This window comes from Mytilus californianus, unplaced genomic scaffold, assembly GCF_021869535.1.
Source record: "Mytilus californianus isolate M0D057914Y unplaced genomic scaffold, xbMytCali1.0.p SCAF_2, whole genome shotgun sequence".
In the NCBI taxonomy this organism is placed as follows: Eukaryota; Metazoa; Mollusca; class Bivalvia; order Mytilida; family Mytilidae; genus Mytilus; species Mytilus californianus.
The window spans coordinates 58,963,991-58,976,788 of record NW_026262668.1 but is presented as its reverse complement, the minus strand read 5'-3'; the positions used below and the strand labels follow the sequence as shown (position 1 = coordinate 58,976,788).

At 32.6% G+C, this 12,798-nt stretch overlaps 1 protein-coding gene across 1 annotated transcript; it reads right to left on the bottom strand.

Moving 5' to 3' along the window:
* Positions 1–1,385: 1,385 nt before the first annotated feature.
* On the bottom strand, positions 1,386–12,373 carry LOC127730132 (uncharacterized). Its single transcript, XM_052238273.1, has 6 exons — positions 12,300–12,373; positions 7,415–7,604; positions 5,300–5,453; positions 4,096–4,310; positions 2,357–2,514; positions 1,386–1,764 (listed from the first exon to the last, which is right to left on the bottom strand). The coding sequence occupies exons 1-6, from the start codon at positions 12,326–12,328 to the stop codon at positions 1,620–1,622; spliced, it is 891 nt and encodes a 296-aa protein (XP_052094233.1). The 5' UTR covers positions 12,329–12,373; the 3' UTR covers positions 1,386–1,619.
* Between the last annotated feature and the right edge of the window lie 425 nt (positions 12,374–12,798).

The window sequence follows — 12,798 nt, the reverse complement described above, 5'->3', positions numbered from 1 at the left end:
ATGGATACAATAATTAATATATTAAATACAGGTACCGACATGTTTGCACAGTGCTTCATCTTGTTCGCAGTATATGAAAATCCTTCATAACTTCATTGCTTTATAACATGTGTAGTGCTTTATATAATTTCTGTATTTGCTATCATTTTGGGTGATTTATTAGAGGAACTTTAATTATTAAAATCAATGTTGTTCTGGTCTTTGTTAAAAAAAACACACCAAAAATACCAGTCTTATAGTTTGTTATGCAAGTAGAGCGTTTCGCCTACGTAGGACTCATCGTTGGCGCTCGAATCAAAATTGTTAGAAAGCCAAATCAAATACAAAGTTAAAGATCAGAAAGTAATTATAAAGTTGTTAGTGTAAATAATTGAAAGTGAAATTAATAATTTCCAAAAAAAATCCACAGCTTTTCGCCACGAGCGGTGTTCTAACTGACACTATTAGTGTCGACAGGCTAGAGATTACTGTAGATGAACTTCTTAGACAGCTCAACCACCGAGGCCCTTTCATCATAGTTAGTCATGGAATATATTCATATTAGAATTATCAAAACCATTATCAAACCATATTGATGGGTATGTTCGCTATACCTTATATAGTTGATTATAATTCATTTACGACTATTGCTCTGACATGACATCGCTTACCGTTAATGTAGTAGTTAACCGATGTTGAAATCTCATAAATCGATTCAGAAAATACGAATCAAGGTAACAAACAAAAACTTAGGGTACTACATGAACTCCAGGAGAAGCGATACAGGGTGCATCGACAAGCCAAATATCTCCTGCTATGCGTACTGTCAGTCATAATGTCACAATTGGGAATAGGAAAAAATCCGTTAAATGACAGATCAAAATTTATTCTGGTTTCTAAAGACCAAACAGAGCGAAAACATGTTTCTAGTGAGATGAGATACAAACACATCGTATCGGTCAGCCAATTCGTGAATGTGACAAAAGAAATTATGTAATGTTGATTTCAGTCGTTTTGCCTCATAACTATGTTGTTTCATTTGTTGTGTAAGTAGCACACCCCTGTGAATGAAGTCCGTATAGTGTGAACCTGCACGAGCGTAGCGTATTAATTGAGATATGTAAACGCCATACGATGGGTCATATGGTACGTCACAAGTGAAAATGGGAAGTTGACAATTTGAAAGTTGAATTCATCAACTTTGTCATAGAGTCTAGTTTTAGGTCGTCCATCTGCATCAGTATCGAGAAAAAGATCAAGATTTGAAGCAGATCTTCTTGTATAAGTAGTATTCTTAATCTTAAACTGTGATATATAAGATACTTGCACTCACTGAAATGTTGGTTATTGAGTGACAGAACATCATCAATATATCTGAAAGTGAAATTAATGAACTTTGCTTGATGCTTTTTTTCTTTTTGTCTTTGAGAAGGTTATGCATGCTTCATATGAATAAAAAAATAATTAGGCCAGTAGAGATGCACAATAAGTACCAATTGGATGACCGACTGTCTGTTGAAATATCTATACACCAAATCTTTGGTAATGTTGTACAGCCATGTATAAACTTCTGAATGTATTAGTTCTTAGCTTATAAGTCTTACAAATTTCAGTAAAAATATCTGTGACCCTTTTAATTTTTATTGACACACTTTTAATCCACTGAGAACTGAAGGTCGATTGTTCGTGTAAATTTTTGCTAATAAGTTGTATAAAGTTGGGTCATGCTTTTTAATCCATTCCCTGTTTTCCTGCTCGGTTCTACATACATGGTTAAAATCGCAGCTAAAAAAGAAACAGCTTGATTAAAGAAAATTTAAATCATATTAGAAATAACCTTTGAACTTGAATATGCAAAAACAACACATAATTCTGATATGGCAATGATATTTCAATGAAAATATGCGTATAAAATTGACTTTTACCATGAAATGAGCATCGATATCCACATTACAGCTATGTACTGTTTTATCAAGATATAATTTTCTCAATAGCTTAACCTTTTACAAAAAGCCACGCCAAGATTTAAGGTGTACATGTAACAATTATTGCGATTATTAGTATTGAAAGTAATAAGAAGAGCTATACTGTTAATTAAACAGTTTACAATTATAATTTATCCAGGTTAACACTTTATGTTTATACTTTCGTAATATTTCTTATTGATTCACATATGTTTTCACACTAACACCGGTTTTAAAGAGTTACATTAACAGTAGCCAGAAAGAAGTTGACATACACAAGTAAGGAATATAATGTTAATAATCCGTTTAGCGTTACAGTGTAAAATTCGATTCATAAAATAAATGTGGAAAGTTTGGGAGATGATGGTGGGCCATATGAGCAAATATAAACAATAATTAAATTGAGAATTTACATATTCAATCCACCAGTTGCACTTGTCGTCCTTGGTCGTATGGATACACGAAAGAAACTTGCAGAAGCTTCTGCCCAAAACTCTCTTGAATTTGAGGTAGCATAAGTATGGTCATGCCATGTATGATGTTGCTTGTCTTGATTATAGATATATTTCACCTACAGAAATATTAATAATAAAAACCTTCAATCATAAATAATATTCTGATTTTGATACTTACGTTATACATGTTTATATATTTACTGATTGATATATTGTTCAACATTTCATTTTTCTTCTTCTAAAATATTAGTTTTGAGCATAACGGATGAAGGTTATGCCAAAAACACGTGTTTTATTTCTACCCCTTAGTCGGCACCGCTGCTGGCCGACCACCTCTTACTTGAGTGTCAACACAGAAATCAACGCTTCTATACTGATATGACTTAAATAATATTTTATGTCTCTTAGTTTTCAGTTAGGTTAATATAAAATGTATTGTACTATAACTTAATAGGTCATAACTATGTTGACCTTATAAGGGTAGTTTTATCGTTCTGTGTTAGCCCTTTTCGTTTTAAGCGATCAAAAATTTTGGCTTCTTCTACTTTAATTTGTTCTCATGTGTTCATTTGTACCTTTTGCAGATTATTCCAGGAAAATTGTCTTTTACGAGTAAGTTTGATATAAAAGTATGTGACCGTATCCTGGAAAAATCACCTACCAAAGATCCCCATAAGGTCGCAATAACGATCCATATCTTATTTCACTTAATTTTAGCTCAGTGTTTAGTTTACTGATAACTTTCGTAAAAGAATTGTTTTGCAAGGAAACAAGTTTAAGCCAGTCTGGTATGATGTTTCCAATCTTGCATCATAAATGCATTGTTATCTTATTATTTTTAAATACGATATACATGTATATTATATACTGAAACCTATAATATAGTGTTATTAAATGACTGTTTCTGTATTGGCCCTGTTATAGATTCGAGGTTAGCAGTATTGGCCACGAGACTCGTAGAGTCGAGGGCCAATACAGCTGATCGAGAATCTATAACAGGGTCAATACAGAAACAGCCAGTTCATAACACTTTTATTAAATGATGTCATTAAATTCTTCGATTAAACCAAGAAACTTACCGGAAAAAAATATAGGAATTCATATCTGAACTTGTCTTTTCGCTATTACGATACATTATGAAATTTCCGATTTCTCGTCCAAGTACTTAATATTTGTTATTTCAATTCATTTTATCTAGAAAGTATAAAGAAGCTAGAAATAATAATTTAGACAGTTTACCCATTCTTACTCTTGAATCATCTGCGTTCTGATGATTAATCAACGGAAATTAAACAGTGATAATAATCGAAAGTTTTTCTCCAAAAGGCCGTTTCAGATCGTTACAAAACACGGAACATTATTTAAACTTTTTTTTAATGTAATTCAAAATTACATAATATGAAAATGTATCTTATGAATAACAATACGTCCAAAGTTAAGTAAGGCGTAAAAAAATAAAACCGGAAGTGAACGTCTCGTATTATCCCATGGACCAATACTGCTAAATAAATGAAACCGGAAGTGAACGTCCCGTATTAGCCCATGGGCCAATACGGCTTTTCCCGTATTGGACCGGTCTGAAAAGCAATATCAACTCATGCTTTATATTAACAGGGCAACGTCATCAGTATTGCACATGCTGATTTATCCGTATTAGGGCTGATTTGCTCATATCATTTAATAACATATAGTATTACCTTGTTTCTATCACTTGATGGCATGTAGTTATATACTTGATGTGCAAATTCGTGCACCAAAATATTCTCTAGACCGTGATGTGGGTCGTGTGAATTGCACAAAATGTTATCGTCAACAATACCCGATATACTGTTTGTAAGACCGTGCATATCTTCGTATTTTCTTCCGTCACTGTAACACGATTTTGAACAAACGGAACCAGAACACGAGTGACCTTCAATATAAAAATGAAGATTGTTTTAATAGTTTTAAATACAATGTAGCAGTTAAAAAGGATAAACTACTTCAAACAGAATGCAAACTTTTCTTAGACAATGGATTTGTTCAGCTCTACAAATAACTAGAACAATGTACACACAAAACTAAAAGTACAAAGAAGAAATAATGAAAAAGGCAACTCATCATTTCAAGACCTTAAATTAAGAAAATTCCAATGAATGCCAAACTTTTCATAAGGACGTTATAGCACACTGTACCCAGCAAAATAAAAAAAAAAACAATGACAAGAAAAAAGAACAAGCGACTAAATAGACGATAGAAATCATAACATTATAGGTCGGTAGTGCCACAAGACAGATAAAGTAATCAAATTATACCAAAACAAGCTACTAGTATTCAAAATTGTATACAAAACTGATAATATTAATCATGAGTTAAGGTCTTCCAATATTATTTCAAGCCAATTTCCATGCTTTATTTGGTTAAGAAATATTTCAAGCTTTATAATCGAAGTTGCTTATTTGTGTAACAGTGTAACTATAAACCTGTAATACATTGAAAGAACTTGATCATTAATAGTACTGATAAATTAACCGCGGTCAAAATAAGAATTCTAAGCTCTTTCTTGTTTCAAACCAGTACTACCTACCAGTAAGTAAACAGCGTGTTTTAAGGTAAAAATTCAACAGCTTTGAATAATTGTTTTCCAAAATTAACTTAAGTTGTAAACTTTAACATATGATATACTACAAAAGATGCTCGGATTTGCTTTATGTTTTCCTACAAGAACTAGAGTAAATTTCCCCTGTCCAGGGCCAAAAGCAGAAAGTTCTCCAAAATCGCTGTAATTTAAATATTGAAAAGCTTATACAATACAACATATTTCAACAGTTCAATTTAGATTTTAAGTATTCGAATTGATTACAATATGTAACGGAAAATCACAATGTATATATTGTATATCCATGATGGATACAAACTTACTACATCCAGCGGGAGACTTCAGGTAATTAAATTCAGGAAACACCGTAATTTTCTCTGGATCAGTAAATACACCGACGCCATGCCCTTTTGATGCTACACTTGTAAAAACTGAAGATGACATGTGTCGGGTCATTAGTCCAATTATTGTGGCTGCCTATGATTAAAGAAGAAATATATGTTTACTGTTACTTCACGCAGTAAGTGTTTCACTCTTTCAATCGCATTAAAATATCTAAACTAAATCCTTTTATTAACACATAAAAATTCAATGACATATACTTTAAGCTAATAGTCCAGCAGCTAAGTCCAATATATTTGCATAATTGATAACTATAAGGCAAAAAGCATGAAACTTTGCACAATGTAAGTTATGATGCTAAAGAACATTTTTGGATATGGAGCCACGAAAAAAAACTCTTGACAATTGACGAGAAAGAATCGAAGGTGGACGAAATGAAATTTTAATATCATTTTATAAAAGCCAAGATTTTTTTTTCTCGTTTTTATTTACTTAATCAGAGGTTAACATTTCAGAACGAAACATTTCAGCTTCGTTTGTCATTAAATTTAACGTTATAATGCACCCATGTTTGACAAACTCGTTAAACATCATCACAAAAGGCACAGTTTCTATTAGTTTCCACGATGTACACATTGTAATATATAATTCGAAAATTTATTAGCCGCGCGTTAGGTGGGTGCATTAAAAAAATTATTTTGTGGTTAAAATCACTCCACCAAAGTTGAATAGCATTGAGAAAACAATGAAAACAATGAAAACATTCAGTGAAATTTACTTTTATTTAGAATATGTTCAAATTAAGTTTTTAATTATGAGATAATCAAATGTAATCTGTCCACTTTTATAGAGTTATCCTTATTTATATGTCTCAATATCTCTTTAGCATAAAAGGGGAATAGATCATATCTGATAAATCCCGAAGTTAAAGTATTATCTTACTTTACAAAAATACTGGACTAGTTTCAAATTTTGCAAAGGACAATCTAAAATATCTAATTTAAAAATACTTTAAGCTAAAATAAACTTTATGGATTAAATTACGAGAAAAAAAATAAAATAACCATTACTTCAAGTTAAAATATTTTCATATTCTGTTGAAAATATCTTCCACCTGTACCAAAAATAAGACATAAAACTAAAAACTAAAATAGTGAACATATATTATTTATATACCTTTTCTTAATACAGGAATAATTTCAGTGTTAAGTTGATACGACCCAATGTAATGACTATTTAAATAAGGGCGATCATACATTATATTAGATAAGCACCCTCTTAAAGTTTAGAAAGCACTATTTATAGATATAATCTTTAATTTGGCGGCCATATTGAATATTTTTCGTGGCTCCATATCAAAAAATGTTCGTAAGCATCATAACTTCTACTGTGCTAAGTTTAATGCTTTTACCTTAAAGTGATCAATTATGCAAATATATTGGACCTAGCTGGTGGACTATCGGCTCAAAGTATATGTCATTGAATCTTTTATGTGTAAATAAAAGGATCTAAGTTTTCTGTAAAAAGATTGAAATAATTTTAGAATGATAGAATGAACAGTAAAATTGGACCTTTTAAGTTTGCTAGCCATTAAAAATCCCTATTTTACATTGATGTGAAATTATGGCTTATGCATTAATTACAATTCAACTTTGTAATAATCATATAGACAGCAAATATGTATCTTTATTTATATGCAGTATTTACACTGTAAACATTTTGAATGTAGAAATTATTTAAAGAAATGTAATTGAAACATAGAAACACTTTTTGGCACAACAAAAGTTTTTGCTTTTTAAATATAACATTTTACAATGTGTCAAAACATTCACAACTCTCTTTGCATGAGGTATGTAACTCCATAGTTACAAAAAAGTTATCTTGTGTAATCAACTATGATTGTTAAAAATCATAAGAATGACTTTCTGAGATAACAGACATGTATACGATAAGGTAATTTTTTTCACAATTGGAAGATTCTCATTTTTTCTCATTTAATTTACAAACAGGACTATGATCCCATTGTTTTCTTCATTAAAGGTTATGTTAAATATATATTTTATGATCTTTATATATTTTTGTAGTGTAGTTTGTACCTTATGGAATGCTAAAGATCCAACAGCTTGAGTAGCAGCAATAGTAATGGTTGGTGAGCTAGTATGAGATGAATGAGCTCGTCCACTACTGTCCACATATAAATGTTTAAAACCTGCACGAAAACCATGTAAGAATAACGGCTTCGGGGGCAAGTAAGGCTTCAGTTCTACTTTTCCATCTGAAATTTCTCTGAAAATGAAATAAAGTTTAATTTTACAATAAAGAAGTATAATTGCCTTATGTCCGATCGAAATGTGTACGTTAAATCTGATTTTTCAAGTGGGAGAGTGACATTCTATCTGCACGTTAAAGAGTCATTGTAATAAATCTTTGATGGGTTTGTGATGAATATGCATAAGATACTTGTCACTGTAGATTAAGACAGCCTCCGATCAATCTTAAAAAAAAATAGTTTAACCCTATCTTATGTTCATGTAAAAATAAGAAGATGTAATATAATTGCAAATAAGACAGCATTCTACCAGAGACTGAATGACGCGTACGAGGACGTAAACAAATTCATTTGAAGAGGTCATCGTACGCTCACCGTTTTTGCCTGTCCCAAGTCAGAAACCTCGTCAGTGTTATGCATTGAGTATTTTTGTGTGTCAGTTATTTAGGAAATCATTTGTTGATGGCAGATCATTGATAATCTCGGTCTGTTAAAGTTATTTGTTTTTTTTAGACTCGAGGGAGAGGTATAGAGAATGGTAAATTGTATATACACTTTTTTATTGTTACTGAAAGCATGTTGTGTTCTATATGTCCTTTTGTTTTTGTGTCGTTGGGTTGCTGTCTTCTTACCTTAGGCCCTACATTTATATCTCCTTCTTATGGCTGTTTTTTTTTTTTTTTTTTGGCATCCAATGCTTGTGTCAATTTTTGTACTAACATGTAGTTTATAACTCATTATCGAGTTTTCTATTCAATCATATATTGCCTTTGTAAAGTGGCTAATTAAGTCTCCCAAACGAAGTTTGGGAAGACTTATTGTTTTTGCTCAGTTCTTATTATTATTATTATTATTATTATTATTATTCCTCTTCCTCTTCCTCTTCCGCCGCTTTTAAATTTGAACTTGTCCGCACCCGTTCTCCAAAACCGCTTGTCAGATTAACTTAGGGTTTCACAATATGTTAGACTAACATGTCTAGTGGTGCAATCAGGGTTTTGTTTGTGCAATGGGGTTTATAAAGGGGTCCTTTGAGGGGCAAAAAGAAAAGAGGGTTTTACTATAGAACCCTATGGGATTTTATTTTTTAAAATTTTCAAACGATTATAAATTGAAAACCGTTTGTGATAGACACAATCTTTTTAATTGAAAATGTTCTAAATGATAAAACCCATTAAATGAAATACAGGGTTAGCCCCCAGGGGTCACCCCCTCCCCCTGCCATTTAAGAAAGTTCTAATACCTTGTAAGTGGTCAAGATCCCCACCCCTAAACCATATATATTCTGGTTTGTCATGCTAAGATGGTTTGAATGATATACAGGGTTAGTCCCCAGGGGTCATCCCGACCCCCTGCCATTTGAGAAAGTTCTAATATCTTGTAAATGGTCGAGATCCCCACCCCTAAACCATATATATTCTGGTTTGTCATGCTAAGATGGTTTGAATGATATACAGGGTTAGTCCCCAGGGGTCGTCCCGACCCCCTGCCATTTGAGAAAGTTCTAATATCTTGTAAATGGTCGAGATCCCCACCTCTAAACTATATATATTCTGGTTTGTCATGATAAAGCACATGAAATGAAATACAGGGTTAGTCCCCAGGGGTCACCCCCACCCCATGCCATTTAAGAAAGTTCTAATATCTTGTAAGTGGTCAAGATCCCCACCCCTAAACCATATATATTCTGGTTTGTCATGCTAAGATGGTTTGAATGATATACAGGGTTAGTCCCCAGGAGTCATCCCGACCCCCTGCCATTTGAGAAAGTTCTTATATCTTGTAAATGGTCGAGATCCCCACCCCTAAACCATATATATTCCGGTTTGTCATGATAAAGCAAATCAAATGAAATACAGGGTTAGTCCCTAGGGGTCACCCCCACCCTATGCCATTTAAGAAAGTTCTAATATCTTGTAAGTGGTCAAGATCCCCACCCCTAAACCATATATATTCTGGTTTGTCATGCTAAGATGGTTTGAATGATATACAGGGTTAGTTCCCAGGGGTCATCCCGACCCCCTGCCATTTGAGAAAGTTCTAATATCTTGTAAATGGTCGAGATCCCCACCCCTAAACCATATATATTCTGGTTTGTCATGATAAAGCAAATCAAATGAAATACAGGGTTAGTCCCCAGGGGTCACCCCCACCCTATGCCATTTAAGAAAGTTCTAATATCTTGTAAGTGGTCAAGATCCCCACCCCTAAACCATATATATTCTGGTTTGTCATGCTAAGATGGTTTGAATGATATACATGGTTAGTTCCCAGGGGTTATCCCGACCCCCTGCCATTTGAGAAAGTTCTAATATCTTGTAAATGGTCGAGATCCCCACCCCTAAACCATATATATTCTGGTTTGTCATGCCAAGATGATTTGAATGATATACAGGGTTAGTCCCCAGGCATCACTAATGCATATAACTTTACTGGGCCAAATCAATTTTCACTGGACTTTGCCCAATGTCAGGCGACCCTGGGAATTACGAATTATGGGAGCTTCGTTTGGGAGACTTCGTAACAGCATCCTGTTACAATCATTTCTTGTTTGATCAAGGTCATGTTTTTTTTTTCCTTTTTTGTTTTAATGCAATGTCAATACACCTTGTCAATTTTCACGATAACTCGTTGGTGACAATAGCTTATATTTTTTTAACAAAGAAGAATAACACAAACATACTTAACCCTTGTGAATAAAACTTAATACATTTTTCACAAATATCCATTTCAATCCAAATTGCTGAAGACATCTTTTATACTGATTACTTGTGTACTTAAATTCATGTTTAAATTGTCTCTTCTATAGGATTTTATTTGTCACTCATGAATTGTTTTTATATGGATTTTTTTTTCAGTTCCGCCATTATCATGTTCATTTTACCAATTAATAATATGCTAACTTTTATCTAAGTTATCACTTTAATCACCAAAACATATGATTGCAATAAATTTATATGGTATTTTTAAGTCGATAAAAGAGGAACTATAAATTATATTAGGAGTGGTGGTATGATTGCCCATTCCAATGAGATGTCTATCCACTAAAAGACACAAGGACAACTACAGAGCACCGCACGGTCTATCAACAACGAACAAAGCCCACATCGTATAGTAAGCTTTTTAAGATCTACAATAAATCAAATCTGTATTTCTATAAAATAGTTTAGTCAAGTTTGTAAGTAATATGTGAGTACCTAATCCCTAACTGAACTATTTACAAGTCATTCATAGACTGATAAGCTGTTTTTTAATTTAGAACAGAATGTACACGAGATCTAATCTACCGATAATGAATTAAGATATTCAAATACCGCAATTCCTCGTCTGTAATTGGAGGAAGTATCCCATGTGTGCCTGAAAAAAATAAATTACAGTCTTGGAGTGTTGAGTTCATGGTAGCTCTTTCATGGTCTGTATCAATGAATTCCTTTTCAAATGTTCTATATTCGAGTTGATGTAGACTACGATAATTGTTGAACCCCGTATATTCTCCTCTAGATGTGCATAAACTCAATGACATTATAGATACCGGGATTAAATTTTGTACGCCAGACGCGCGTTTCATCTACAAAAGACTCATTAGTGACGCTCAAATCAGAAAAGATTTTTTTTAAAAGGCCAAATATGTAAGAAGTTGAAATGCATTGAGGACCCAAAATTCCGAAATGTTTTGCCAAATACATCTAAGGTACTCTATTCCGGGTAGAAAATCCTTAGTATTTCGAAGAATTAAAAGTGTTGTAAACAATTAATTTATAATTATGACCATGTCACTGATAATTCATGTGAACACAGAAGTACTGCCTACTAGGCTGGAAACCTCCACTAGCAGTTGCATCGACCCAGTTTTAGTATTGTATCACTGGCTTGCTTCTCATTGACACACATCTCCCTTTATTTATATGGTGACATTTTTTTAATGTATACGAAAAGAAAACATTAAAATGAAACAATTCTAGGTGTGTAGAAACAAGAAATTGATTAAGAAAACATAATGTATACTTAAAATGAAGCAGAAAGAATATTAAACAATAAATTTTAATCAACGCAAAATTACATCAAAGTGTGTGATGTTAATTATAATTTCAATGTTTTTGTAAATAAAATTGTCTGTAGCGTTGAAAATAATATATGATATTGCGTAATAACACAAATAACAATTTTTATTAGAAAAATAATAGAAGCACAGCTTAAAAGTAAACAGACAAATCTTTGGTCCATTAACAGGAATTAAGAAGTATATCTTTGAGTTTATTCATATGGTGTATCGGATAAAGAGTTATTTGCTTTTTTGTCTGCAAATATAAAGCGAGATAAACTGTTTCTTGGTCTCTCTAAACATTAGATCTAAAGGATTTTAAAAAAGGTCGATGTCCAATCATGTATATGGTTTGTTTGATTGATTGATTGATTGATACGCGCTTTACGCCGCCTCAACACAAATATGCTATATCGCGGCGAGTATTTATATGGTTCATAATCTTTATCACATTAGATTACAACAACAACTTCATTCATAGGCAAAATTAATATTCATCTAACAATATGCTATATACAACTGCCCAACTTGATACAAAATCATTCGAACTGTTTAGTGAGAACTTATTTTCAGTCGTATAAGGCTTTGTGGTTGACACATATATGGCAGTTTGCGTTGTGATCTAGGAAACCAAAATATAAAATGTACTGAAAATAAATAAAGCCCTTACCCAGAAACAGAAATGTTACCAGAAAACATGTATAGGCTATCATTGCTGTGTACGTCTACGTATACAGAGTAACCTGGTTCTTTATCAACATGTCAGTAGTTTCTTATCAACAAGCTTAAAATAGGTTAAGATACGTTACTTTTAATAACCAAATTAATGTAAAGGAAGAGTCAGTCACTGTATTTCAAAGCAATTCATTCGATTTACGCACGTTTCAACCCAGTACAGTTTTTACTTGTTGTACTTGTCAAATGTTTTTATAGATATCTCGACAATGCTCTTTGATTCTCTTCATCCGTTCACAGAAATACAATTGCAAACTTTTAAGGTATTGGTGTATGTGATGGTGTAAATTTTCATATAATCGCTCTTTCTTCTTATTACATTGACCATGCATTTTTTTATGGAAATAAAGTAGAAAATGAAGGGAACTATATCTTTTTCTACGCATTTTCAACTGTTTTGATGTAACGTCATGTGGCTTGACAAGACACATTGT

Bases quoted from the DNA above. Each gene is read 5' to 3' on its own strand.
- LOC127730132 (XM_052238273.1), bottom strand. From the start codon at position 12,328: ATGTTTTCTGGTAACATTTCTGTTTCTGG. The intron at 5,454-7,414 runs GTACAAACTACA...CTTTAATCATAG, and splicing joins GATCTTTAGCATTCCATAAG to GCAGCCACAATAATTGGACT. The intron at 1,765-2,356 runs GTAAATTCTCAA...TTTCTTTTTTAG, and splicing joins GCAACTGGTGGATTGAATAT to CTGCGATTTTAACCATGTAT.